Below are 13,552 nucleotides of genomic sequence, written 5' to 3' on the forward strand. Positions count from 1 at the left end.
TGTTACGGCCTCTTATTTCATGCTTCTACATTAAATATTATGCTCTATAATCTCTCCTCAATAACACCTAGGTATTTCTAGCTCCCACCGATGTTTTGCATTTCATTTCTAGCAGTGGTCCTCTACAGCCTAGGGAGGAAGGTAAAACAAGGTTACGCACTTGGATGCCCTCCCACTCTTTGCAGCCTCACGGCAATCCTTCTTCCGAGAAAGCCTCTCATCAGTGCCACTCCTTAATTGGCCCGAGAGCCCCTCTTTCAACAAAGCTCTTGTCTCCCACAGGGCCAAGCTCTTTCTGTTATTCTGGCAGAGCTAAATCCAGACAAGGATGTGCCATTTACAAGCACAAAGGTACTATAAATTTGAGTGCACGGGAAAGAAGTGAGGTACTTCCAGAACCACATCTGGAGAAAACCTATCTGTGTGTAAGCCTGTCAAGTTGTTGCTTCAAGAAAAAGGGTGAGGTGCTAGTAATACTGCTCAGGAACAAACAGAGGATCCATTGGAGAGCTCGGGTAGATCCTGCACTAATGCATTGAACATGAGCTAAACCAGACGGATGTACAAAACTCCGTTACAGAGCTATAGAACAGATAAAGATTTCATGAGTTAGACAGGAAAGAACACCACATTGGTATGGATGATCACTTTTTAATATTAATACAAATCAATAAGAATATTCAGGTGCAGTGCAACTCTAACCTCTTCCTTAGCAGTGACCCTGGTGTCCTCGCTGTCTGCCCACACACTGACAGGCAAGTAAAAATGACATGCAAAAGGAATCCTACATTTTCCTTCCCTCAGCTGTTATTCTGAGGCTCCGCAGTTCTTTATGTGCCCAGCTAATATAGTTAAGTATGCCATAATATTTGAGAAAAAAAGTAAATACAAACGCCGACAGCAGGACTGAGTAACAATTGTTCAACATTTCCCTTGATAGCCAGAGGCATGGAATTCTTCACTGATATATATCAGACAAGCATGTCATTTAAAATACTTTGTTCTTTCTCCTTTATTTAGCCACAACACAAATCCAAGAGCAGTCAAACCCCATCCAGTGGAACTCACTAGATAAACCTGTTCAGATTAAGATTCTCATGAAATGAAACAAAATATACATGGACATGCACCCACTCCCACACACACAAGAATGCAGCAGAGCCCTTACAAAATGAGGAGTGGTACCAAATCGCACCTAAAACGCAACAGAAAAAACCACCAGTTAGGATACACCTATTAAGCAACAGGGCTGTGTACTGAATGGGTCCCCGCTGGACCATTCTATTGGCTACTTAAATTCCAGCATCATTAATTTCAGGTGCAAATTTGAAGCTCGCAGAGGGAAAGAGCCTGATCACAGTTACCCAAGCTTATAGGGTAATAGAATAATTACTCCACTGTAACCCAAAGCAGAATCTGGCCCTGTGAAATGAGTACGCATATTGACCAGCTCCAGTTGGAAGACTACTGCAGGTGAAAACTTTCTTTTTCCCTTTCACTTCCCCAGCAACTAAATCCACCACCGATATAGTGTGTGACTGGGCTTTCACACCCTCCCCACGTACTGCTCCTTTTGGTGGAAGAAATAGCGTAGTGGTTCTATGATGTAAATCTCCACTGGGGACTGGAATAAGACCACCAAATATACCAAACCACTGCAGAAGAAATAGAAATTGGGCACTTAGATAAAGCCGGTCAGGTTGGTCCATCTGATTTGTCAATGCTTCGTTCAGAAATGTAAGACTCAAGCATAGTTTATGAAAAGAGTAATTCTTTATAGAACATCTCAATGTCAAAATACTAACAAAAACACAGCTTGTTAATGCTGAGAAGAGTGGTCTTGGAAAAACTAATAACTAAATTAGGCAGTTGCTAACAATTATAGGTGATATCTCTTCATAAACAGGTATTCTGACATACCGAGGAAAAATGAAACATTTGAAACAAACTGTTTACAAAAGTGATTTAAATGCTCAGCATAGATCTAACACAAGTGTTAACAACCACTATTATAATTTTATTTTTGGACAACTTCAGCAACTATTTAAAAAAAATGCTAATACAAAAATGTAGAAAACAAAAAGAAAAATCCAAAGAAACAGTTTTTAGATAAACTTAGTTAAGGTGAGGCTGTACCTTCATCCCAGTTATTAAGAACTTCAACTTTAGGCATGGCACAACCCAGCTCAGCTTGGTTTGCAGGCTTCCCCACCCTTACTAAAGAGTTAGTTCTTAGAAGGCTCCAATCTCAGTCCCCCAGGGTCTGTATGGTTTGCCAAGGGTTGCTGACTGCGTTGGTGCAGATGGGCTCAGCACATTGGGGGACAGCAGATGAAAGGAGCCAAACGAAAAAGGGAACGCAGACAGAGATGCCATGGAGGAGAGAAGAGGAGGAGACAGTTTGGTAGTAGATGTGACCACGGGGAGCACTGGTCCAACGCTGCCATTTGGGGGCACTCTGAGTGAGGAAGTTTCAGCATGTGGGGCAGCAATTCTGGTCTGGTGATGTGGTTCTGTGGAAGATGCTGTAGTACTGGTATTACCGTGCCCATTTTGAGCCAGCAGCAACGGGTGAGATATGTGAGGGTGATGTCCAAAGGCACTGCCCCAAGGAATGTGTCCGATGCCCGTGTGTGCACTACTCGCTGCTTCCCGTTGGGAGGCGTAGTTATTGAGATGAGACACAAGTCGAACTCGCAGAGGATCAGAGGCATCCAGACCCTCTATAATACTAAGGTATCGAGCAACTTCGGCCAGGCACTCTCGAAACCCTAGACTCCGATAGTCCATAGCCAGAGCATGAGCATCAAAATAACCTAAAAAAACAACAACAAAAAAAAGAACAGAGTCTTAAGACGCTGTTTTCTAGTCGTTGTCTACATGTAGCCTCCCCACTCCACCCTCTCCTATAAGCATATTTCATTTGGATGTGGTTAGTATTCCCAACCATAGATTAGCTGCCAAGCTCCTTTTTTTTTCCTCCCTTTTTTTGTCTAACAAGCTTTTCTTTTATATCTGTGCTGTGATGCTGCAAGTCCCAAGACCAGTCACAGACTGCCATTTCTAAACTAAAATTGCACACTGCCACTGGAGGAAAGTACTTTTTTTCTTTTTGTGTCTCCCCAGTGCAAGCAAAACCACAGCACAGCAAAATTCATTAGAAACACAAGACCTAACTTATCAGAGGGGACTTCTGCAGGCAACGTACTTTTTTTCCTAAAAGCACATTTCACCATTTCTGTTAATTCTCTTCACTACTGATTTCATTCTGTATTTTTTTCTAGTTTCTGTTCTGAACTTTCAGAAAGTTAGAGCAGCAAACATTTGACAACAACAAAAACTCTGTGTTTTCCAAGTTGCCAAAAGCCGATTCACTTCACAGTACTGACACATTGCTAGAGAGACTTGTAACCGCTCTCCTTTAGAACAGACTAGAGCCAGCGGTGTAAAATGTTTCAGTGCCAGCGATGCTGCAAATCTTGTCAAGCAGAAGAAAGTCTCAAGTTCCCGATGAAGCATAAGAAGGGTTTCCCTTGGCTTTCTGCGAGCGCTCCCGCAGCACGCTGCACACCGAATGCTGGGGAATGCCCTCCTCTCACAGCCGCCTCTCTGCAGGGCTGCTGACCCCGCTGTCAGGCGCCAAACTTTACCTTTCCCTCCTGCCGTGTGCAGCATCTTCAGGTGATCAACAGTCATCTGCAGAATCTCTGCTTTTTCCAGCTTGGCTGATCCCTGGGAGACAAGGGGAAGCGGGAAACTTTTTAGGCAGAACTAGAGATGTTAAAGAGGGGCGACCCTTCCTCCCGGGAGCAGGGGGGAGGCAGCGCGGGGATCACCAGGTGCTACCTGCTTCTCAAAGGCGCTGGGCACCAGCCTCCTCAGCTCGGACAGGCTGTTGTTGATGCGATCGCGGCGGCGCTTCTCGATGATCTAAGGGCGGAAAGCGGAGGGTCAGGGGGTGGCCGGGGCCGGGGGGGCCGGGGCCGGGGGAGCCGGGGCCGGCCGGCAGGCACTCACCCCTCGGCGCCTCTTCCTGGCCAGGATCTGCGAGGTGGTGGAGGGAGACATGGAGCCCGCGGCTGAGCTCAGGTTCCTGCGGGGAGCAGCGGGACACCGGTCACCACGGGCACCGCCACCCCGCGGAGGGTCGGGGCTGAGGGAAGGGAAGGGGCGCCTGGGCACCCACCCGGCCTGCGCTCACCCATTCTCGTCCGCGCTCTCCTTCTCCACCTCGACGGCCTCGTCCAGCTCCTCGCTGTCCGACGAGCTGTACTCGGGGTGCGCCCGCTTCATGGCGCCGCCGGCGGCGGGGCGCGGGCGCCCGTCGGGGAGGCGGCGGGCGGCGCGCGGGAGGAGCGCGCCCAGTGCGCGCCCCGCGCCTCGTCCGGCACCCGTCTCTCCCATGGCGTTCCCACGCCTCGCCTCTCACCCGCCGCGGGCGGGCGGACCGGGCGGAGCGGCGGGCGGGCGGCAGGCAAGCCGGGCACAGCACGCCCGCGGCCGCCCGCCGCCCAGCACCGCCACGCGCGGCCCCCGCCGCCCCCATTGGCCGCCGGGGCGCCGCACTCAGCCAATCGCCGGCCGGCCGGCCGCTGGGCCCCGCCCCCTCGGCGACGAGGGAGGCGGCGGGGGGAGGCGCGCGTGGGAAAGCGGCGCGGCGCGGCGCGCGGCTCGGCGGCGGGCGCCGCGTGCGGGAATGGCGGAGGGGGGCGGGGCGGGGCGCCCGCGGCGTTGTCCTCACGCCGGGGTCCCCGGTAGCCCGGGCCCTGCGGGTGGCTGCACCCTGTGTAGGCTGAGTGCCTCTTCCGGGGCCGGCGGGGCTGCGGAGCGGGGTGCAGGGGGAAACCTGAGCGGGAGCCGCTTGCCCTTCTTCGGAAAAATGAGTTAAATGGGTGGCTGAAGCCCGAAAGCTGAGGAGCCTTAAACTTGTTGGTTTGGTTTGGTTCTTTATTTGTTGCAAAGGAATCACAGCGTCCCTCCTGGCTGTGCCTTTCTAAACTGCAAATCAGCCAGCGAAGTCCCTTCCTTGTCTCCCCTCCCGTGTTTTGGGGGTGGGGAGGAGCAGGAACAGTTTTGAAGCAGCTGAAAACAAATGCGCTTTGCTGTGCAGCTGCTGGCAAGGAAGGAGGGACGACAGGAAAGGTCAGCGCTGCGTGCGGCGTGTGCTGGGTTCTGGCTGGCGCGCCTGCCCCCGGTACATGCGGCTCTGCACCGAGCCGGGCACTGAGCCTGCATGCCGTATTCCCCCGAATCGCTGTGTTCCCCAGCACAAGCCCTCTTCGTTCTGCTGGCTTTCTCAGGCTCAGGTACTGGCAAAATGGGACAGGTGAAATGAGGACGTCCTCTTTGAGGTGGTTTCATAATAATTAAATGTTCATTTACATGAAGCCTTTCAACTAAGGCTCCTTTTCTAAGTTGATTCTTTCGCATTTCACCATTGGAGAGGCTGGAGGATAACTGAGACATGCACAATGTGTCAGCAAAAAGTCAATGAACTCAGATTTCCGCATTTCAAGACTAGAATATCTGCATTCAGCCTTCTGCTTGTTTAGGTGAAAGTTCCTGGCACAGAGTTGCTCCAGATTTCATGAAATTGCCCAGTTCTTGCAAAGCATCTCTGGTGGAAAGGGAAATGCAAGGAAGGATGAGGCTAAAGGTAGTAAAAGAGCTGAAGTTAAGAAGATGGCAACAGTCCTGCAGTCACCTCTAAATAGCTAACAAGGCAATGGAAATATTCTGTTCCCACATTACATTTTTCATAAATCTATCCTTTCTGCAGTGCTATAATTAAGCTTGTGTCAGCGCTTCTATTACATCCACCTTCCCAGCCTCTATACTTTTTGTTGTGAAACAAACATCTCTGCCAGCACCACTTGGTTTTACAGGACCAAAACCCAAGTCAGTGGAAGGTGCAGTGACACGTATGTCTTTTTTTTGGCCTGTAGACTACCCATCTGACTTCTCCCATCCCACTATGGAAAAAAAAAAAAAAAAACAAAAAAAACCACCAAAACCCACACACACTTTGTAAAAGAAGTTTTTTGGCATTAAGCTTTTGTTGCTTGTGAGTAGAGGTCTGGCCACCCAGGTTCCCAGCAGTCCGATCCTGGAGCTGACCCTCACCCTTAGCCCAGTGAACCAGCAGGACCAGGCAGCCTCCAAAGATGCTTTTGGAGTTTGTGTAGTCACTGACTTCTCCGAATGATTTACAGGAACGGGCAAGGTAGAGTGTAGCTGGGCCTCAGTGTGAGCAATTGCAGTAGGCTATCAGCTGCCATGGGGAGATAAGAAATTTTTGCCCATGTGTGGTTTTGATCTTCCCATCCAGCACTAGGAGGAGCAGACAGCAAAACCAGCTTTAAATTGCTCTTGTGCTTTTTTGATACTGGGCAGGGCCCAGTCCTCAACGTTGGTCTAATTGTTAACCGTGGCCCAAAGGGCAGTTTTATTAGCCAGAAATTACCAACAAGTTGAGACAGTGCTGTCACACACCTCTCCTGTCAGAAGGGCAGACGGGAGAGCAGCCCTTTGCTCGCCAAAGTCCAAGGAAGTTAAAATGATTGTGCACAAGAAGACAGCACTTCTAGAAAGAGCTTAATTTCAGACCCCACCAATACCTTCACAGCGATGAGGCGATGAACCTGAGATGATGACAGCCTTCTCTCCTGTCCCCTGCCCTGCCACGGTGCCTCCCTTCTCCCTGCTTCACATGACAGTGCAAGCACCCTCTTGCCTTCTACCTGCCCACCTCTGACTGCAGTCACGCCTGTGCCTCAGTCTCCCACCATCTGTCCAAACACGTCATCTTACAGCTGCACCCCTTCCTACCATGCACACCAGCACACTTGCCTCCCCCATGCTTCCCCATCGCTTCCAGGTCTGGCACAACTCCACGTTTCCAGATGCAGGCTCTGCAGCCACATCTGGCTGCCACGGTGCTGGAAGCAGGAATGGCAGGACGGGAGAAAGCCGCCATGGCAAAGCAGTGACTCTAGTTTGAGACACGTAGGAAATGTTGGTCACGACTGTCCCTCAGAAGGGACTGGTGTCATTTTTTGCGTACACCCCCATCGTTTTTCTTTGTTGAATGCTTCCTACGGCAGTTTCCGTGCTAGTCAAAGTCCCGCAGAAAGGGAGTCGTTTATTGCTGCTGCAGCTTCTCTCCAGCCGAGACCTGCCACTGCTGACCCTTGCTCTAGTGTGTGTGCTAAATTAACTCCCATCCCCTTCTTTTAGGTCTTCTCTCGCAAGGGAGCAAGTGCTTTGAAGAGTAATCCCATCAACCTGTCACCCCGAGTCCCGGAAACTCGCCGTTACTATGGTTACTGTGCCCAATTCAACCGGTGGCTCTGGCACTCGCATTGCAGCCAGGCAGAAACATCAACGGCCCCCACCGCTCCCCCCGCAGAGATCAAGCTGCAGCATCAGCTCTGCAAGCAAGAAGTTGTTGCTGCAAGTCTTGTATTTTTCTTCACCGACTTCTGGCTGAATGTGTCGATTGTTGGTGCCACTGACACAGCTCAGAACTGGTTAGCACAGATCTGGACAGGAGCACCAGAAGAGTTTTTTAGACTTCTTGCAAGGTCTGTTAGCAGTACTGTGACTGTAAAGGTGCTTTCTCAGGAGCTGAACACCGAAATTCCCATCTGCACATCTCTGACATCCAGTTAACCCGTTCAGAAGTGAGGCTTGGGTGCCCCCTAAGCACCCTGGCCTCAAGTTCTGCCATGCAGATGCTGTGTAGATTTGTGCTGAAGCAGCTGCTGCAGTAGAAGAACAAACATTATGCATTCACACTCACATGCATCTGTAGTGTTGTCCAGGTCATCAAGACATTTCTGTCTTCAAGCTGGCCAAGGATGGGAATAATTTTTACCTGAAAGTCTTTACTGTAAGCAGAATGCCTCAGCTGCAACACTTCTGCTGCAGCACAGGTCTCAGCTCTCATTTTTTGGAAGTAGTATATGGGTATAAATAAGCAAGACTAGTGCTGTCAGCATAGAAGCAGCAGTGGTGCAGACAGATTTCTCTTCTGGATGGCTCTGAACAACGCAGGTAGTCTTTGCATTTACCTGATCAGACCTGAGCTCATCTCCAAAACCAGACCTGGACTATAACAGTGTACTAGGCTAATCCGTGAACACACATTCAAGCTGCTGACAGGCAAAGCTGCCTTGTTATCCAGTCAGTCCTCTGACTGAGGTGGGAACAGGCAGATTGGCTATTTTATCACCTGATTTCCTTTCCAATCAATTCAGTGTCCAAGTGTGTAATAGCGTACCTCGTGTGTAAAACCATGCAAGAAGTTCAGTAACATGTTATTGGCACAACAGCCTCTATCAGCATTGCTAAATGGTAAAGGGGACAACAGTCACGAATGTGTGTCACCTACAGACACCATCTCACCAAGGTGACAATTTCTTCATAGCTGGGCAGTTTATTTATCCCTGTGTTCATTTCTCAGTCTCACCCAGTACAGTGTGCACCAGATATCACTGAGTAAAACCATGTTTTTCATTTTGCTGACCTTTTTCAACCAAGCCCTCTGTAGCTTGCCAAAATAGTTTTCTTCTGTTCCTACAGTACTTTTCTCATAATTGGACCAAGGAATAATCATACAGAAACTTGCTCTGGTTTCCTGCTGTCAAAATCCTTGCAGTCCATTAAGGAACAGTCTGACTAGCCATTTTTCCTGTGCAGTTTTGCAACGTCAGTGTTTTAAGAACAATGTTCAAACCCTGCTTCATTTTACATGGTGATGTATGGAGAGGAAGTCCCTGCTCCAAAGAGCGTACAGTCTGAGACCTACTTTGAGTTTTCTTCGACAGTAAGATGCAGCTTTGAGAAAAATGTGTGTGTGCTATTCATTCTTGCCAGGAAGCATAGGATAGAAAACAACTCCCAGACCTTCTGTTCCACCACACAAACTGTTATTTAAAAGTATGCTCTTTCAAGGGGAAAATGTGACTTCTTGGCAAACACAATCAATCATTTATCCTAGCACATTTCCTAGAACTAAATTTCATCCTGCAAAAATTAAAATGAAAGTTGAGCATGCCCTGTAGCTGCTGGCAAGTGCAGTTTGGAATAAAGCAAATCAAAATAATAGTTTATTGCTTTTGAGGGTACCAGCTATGAAAAGCTTTGATGACCATTGCACAGACAAGTTCAAGGAACGTGGTGCATGTTACCTATCTGACTTGGTGAGCACTGACTCTTAGAAAAGTGTCTCTTTATTTTCTCTTAGATAATAACTTGTTTTCACCTCACACCTTTCTGCCGTGGCATTTACCAACACCTGCTGTCCCACAGAGATCAGCCACCTGAGCAAAAGTTAGACTGGGGAAACAACCGCTACAAAGGACACCCCCCAATTGCAGAGAAATGAACTGTGAGGGGATGTTTAGCATGTGTGAGAAGAGTGAGAAAGTGCCGGGGATTTTTAATTGCCACAAGGCAGTCAGGGCTTTGGCTGAGGTTTCATCATGGAGATCCTGCCAAAGTCACCTGATTTGCCTGCTTCAGATAAAATAAAGACTAAGCTTGACCAGTTTGAATGTGGAACCTTATTCCAGGCAGGCAGACTATTTGAACATTGGAGGATATCACAATCAAATCCTGTCATCAGTCGTCTCTTCCATTATGTTATGGAATAACAGGATAAAAATAGCAGAAGTACTACCCTGATTTTGCCAGAACAAAGTTAGATACTGAACCTACTTTTTATCAGGAACACTTTTATTTCTTAAATCATCTAAATCAGCATCTGAGCTGAGGGGTTTTTGAATCTAAACTGAGAGGTCATAAAGCAACTAATTCTGAGATTCGAGCCAATTTTGAAGTGCCATGGAGACACTGTAAGAACACAGCAATGTCCTGCGCTGACACTGAGCGTATTTTCCTGTGAGATGCCCTATTTCAGTCCTGCTCACAGCACTTAAACACTGCAGCATTCCTACGGGTTTCAGAAAAGTCGAGACTTGTGGACCCTGCAGAGCTTACCAGTACAACAGTGCAAGACCAACATCCTGTGTGGATCTGCCGTTCTCAGAGTGACCTTCATTTCATCTACTTCTAAAGAAGAAAAACTATTCCAGGAAAAACAGTTCTATTCCAAAATAGTGCCCTTCTAATTTATTCCAAATAATGTAAATTATATGGGAGCAGGAGCTACCAAAGCAGCATGCCAGGACAGCTATAGCAGTTACTTCCCGTGCATAGCCAGCCTCTCTTTTGATTCATACTTCTGTAGCTGTAATAAAAATCACTTGTGTTTACTTGTTACCAAACCAAATCGGTAGCACATGGGGCTTGGTACATAACTGTCTGAGCACTGTGATGCTGCGATGATGAGCTGTGTGTGGACACCTCCGTGGTCAGTATTAACGATGGTGCTCTAAAGCAAGTGCAAACAGTCACACGCTCTTAATGCTTAAACCACAGCAAATGTGTTTAATCCCACACAATAGCTCTGTTATAATATGTCTTAAAGCTGCAGTCGGCTGGGGAAGTGGTGACCACTTCTCACATATATAACGTATACCAAGCATATTGAGCTTGGCAGGGACACAAGAAGCTGGAAGTGTCACACTGGAGCGTAGCCCCCTGACAGCATGAGACATGTGCTTGTAAACTGTCTCAAGGAGGATATTTGATTGCCCTCTTTCTTCTCCTGCCTCTCTCCCAACAAAAGTGGAGTGACCTCCCCCATGACCTGGCAAGTGCTGAAATTCCCCAAACACATTTTTCTGTTGTGCCCCAGCCCTGAACAAAAGGAAACGAAGCAGCCTCGATATACTTGAAGTATGGAATGAAAATAATAGCCGGCTCTTGCTCAGTCTGCAAACGCCGATCCTTACCTCCTGCCCAGCATGGTTTGCACTGCCTCCCATGCTTATCTGCTGTATTGTGGGCAGCTCTTTTGGATTTATGCACTTATTTATTTATTTACGCCTTTATTTATTTAGTTGGAGAAGAGCAGAGTGGGGGGCGGGTGAGGGGGAGGAGGGGGGGTCTATGTAATTGCAGTTTACACTGCGTTCCCACGCTACTATTGTTTGTGACTTTGTTTCCTATTCCCATCACGTGTGCTAATTAGTTGGAGCTACTGGCTAGCTGGGAGGCGTGTGTCTGGAGTAAAAGCAGAAAGATCACTTCCTGGAGAGATCTGGGCAATCCGAACAATTCTTTGCTTTACTTTCAGCCCTCTCTCTCTCCTTCCCAACCCCCCCAAGTTTACCGCTCAGGGAAGAGAGAAGTGCTGATTGTCAAACGCCAGCCATGGGAGAGGCACAGATTTTCTTCTTCTTGAAAAGGAGCAACTCATAGAGTCAACAAAAATCGGTCTGGAAAGAATATCTCATCTGTGTTTAACGAACTTGATTTTTTTTTTTTCCCTCCAGAAATCCCCAGTGTCTTTCTGTTGTGGCTAAGAAGGTAAAAGCAGCATTTAAAAAAAATCCTCAGGTTATTTTAGCCTGCCCTTAGGAAGTGAGTCAGATTCTTATGGCGAGGCTAAAGCTAGCTCATGCCATGGCTTGCAAAACAAAATGAGACCCAGAGAGAGAGAGAGAGAAGGAGCAGGAGAGAGAGAATTACCCGAGTCATGGCATTTGCTTATTAGTACAGGCGTCAGACAGTACGGCCAAGTCACACGGCGACCAGGTACCCGTGCATGGATCAGATTTTAGACTCAGTGTTTGATTTGGTTTAGGTTTTTTTCTTTTAGGTCTCCAGTTAAATCCTCCTACCCATAGCCTTGGTGCTTTTCAAATGCAGAGCACCCCAGTCCCTCCTCAGGTGGTGGAGGCAGCGTGCAGCCCACGCAGGCACGGAGCCCCGCCGGTGGGAGCTGCCACCAACCCCTGGTGTCACAGCAGCAGCCTTGGCTGAAACCCATCCTTCTTCTACAGGCAGCAAGCCCCCGGGGCCGTGCTCCTCTGGCGTTAATAGTCCTTGTCCCACTGGTCTAGAGTGACCCTCTGTGTTCTCCAGTTTCGCACGCCAAGGAAAAACGTGGGAGGCTGAGACCTTGCAAGGGCAAGCGCCGCAGCTGCACCAGGTGGGGGAGAGGGGTCCTGCAGGGACCCCTGAAGAAAGGGTCATAGCTGAGGCTCTTCTCATTTCAACCACAGGCAACTGGCTCAGTGGCCAAATGCCTGTGTTATCATTGCAGTCAGAGGCTCAGCAGAGACACAGGCATGCTCAGGAGGAGGCAGGTCCCAACTTATTTCGTTTGAGGGGGAGTACCAGACACTCCCCCAGAAACAGGAGAAGGTCTAAGACTGCATTTACTCCAGGCACGAGCTTATGAAAGAGGTCTGCTCACAATAACTGTAGTCAGGCTGAGTGCAAGTATAGCGTGTGCTTTCCTATGCCAATGTGTAAGGAAAAGTCCAAAGTAATGCCTATCAGTTTCCCCTACAACTGTGGGATTGCAGCTAGGTAAAAAATCAAAATTTCCATCCTCCGGGAAATTCCAATATTTCTACACTTTTGTTTTTACTTGGGCCAGGGAGAATTAAAGTATCTTAAGTCTGTTTGGTTTGGGCTTTTCCTGTCCTTTTTGTGGGGAAAGCAAGTCCTAGGTTTTGGAAACAGTGAAACACTTCCCTGTGAGTCAGCTCAGCTTTAAAGAGCATCTATCTCACTGTCACATTAATACTTGGAGGTTGTCATTTATGTCGTCCCCATACCCTGTTTTTTCTTAGACACTCGGCCTCCTTTCTGAGTTACTTCAGAGCTGGTGTCCCACATCTCTCATACCATCATGCACACCCTGCTTTCTGTTCATAACCATTTTGCCGTTTACAAATCCTTCACATCCATGCAGTAACTCCAATTGCTTTGGTAGGTAAATTGGGAAAATATTTGCAATCTAGCTTTTGATGAGATAAGGAGCTAGAATTTCAGGAAAGATGTGATCAAGTAGCTGGTGACCCAGCCCTCTGCAGATGAGCAGGTACTTCTGGTGTGCCAGTTGATGCAGTCAGGGTCACCCACTGTCAACGCAGAGCAGCTTAATGAGGCAAAGACCCACAGAGTCCACCCTGCATCACAGCTTGTTTTACTCACAAAACAGGTGGTCAGCGGGGAAGGCACCCTATAGAAATGTGGAGGGCATTCACACGTGCATTGTTATCTTCATTATTTCCATTAAATAACCTCTGATTTGGCCCCAAGTTTGTATCTTGGGCAACCGCAATGAGCAAATAGGCCTGAGCCATGTCCTGTCAGGTCTTCCTTTTCCTGGTGGAAAGCATCCCTCTCCTCCGGAAGGGCTACAGGATTACTGAGGGGAAAACTAGACTTTAATGTAGCACAAATAGTCTCTAGGATTTGCAGCTTTTTGCACCTGTGGTCTTCCGCCGTCCTTAAACAATCTAATTTACTATCATTTATTTCTCTTATAATACTACCCACAAACTGTTTCAGCTACTGACCTCCCAAAGAGATTGCTAATCAGGCAAAATTGCACTGCAGGGAGTAGTGAGTGCTGTGTTCAGATATCTTTTAATGATTTGTTAGGACCACCAACATCTTTGCACGAGTA

General features: G+C 48.1%; 1 protein-coding gene across 1 annotated transcript; it reads right to left on the bottom strand.

The window, feature by feature from the left end:
• Positions 1–691: 691 nt before the first annotated feature.
• Positions 692–4,514, bottom strand: HEY1 (hes related family bHLH transcription factor with YRPW motif 1). Its single transcript, XM_065628642.1, has 5 exons — positions 4,202–4,514; positions 4,018–4,093; positions 3,847–3,930; positions 3,651–3,732; positions 692–2,816 (listed from the first exon to the last, which is right to left on the bottom strand). The coding sequence occupies exons 1-5, from the start codon at positions 4,402–4,404 to the stop codon at positions 2,233–2,235; spliced, it is 1,029 nt and encodes a 342-aa protein (XP_065484714.1). The 5' UTR covers positions 4,405–4,514; the 3' UTR covers positions 692–2,232.
• Positions 4,515–13,552: the final 9,038 nt, after the last annotated feature.

The sequence above is a fragment of the Caloenas nicobarica genome, chromosome 2 (assembly GCF_036013445.1).
Source record: "Caloenas nicobarica isolate bCalNic1 chromosome 2, bCalNic1.hap1, whole genome shotgun sequence".
In the NCBI taxonomy this organism is placed as follows: domain Eukaryota; kingdom Metazoa; phylum Chordata; class Aves; order Columbiformes; family Columbidae; genus Caloenas; species Caloenas nicobarica.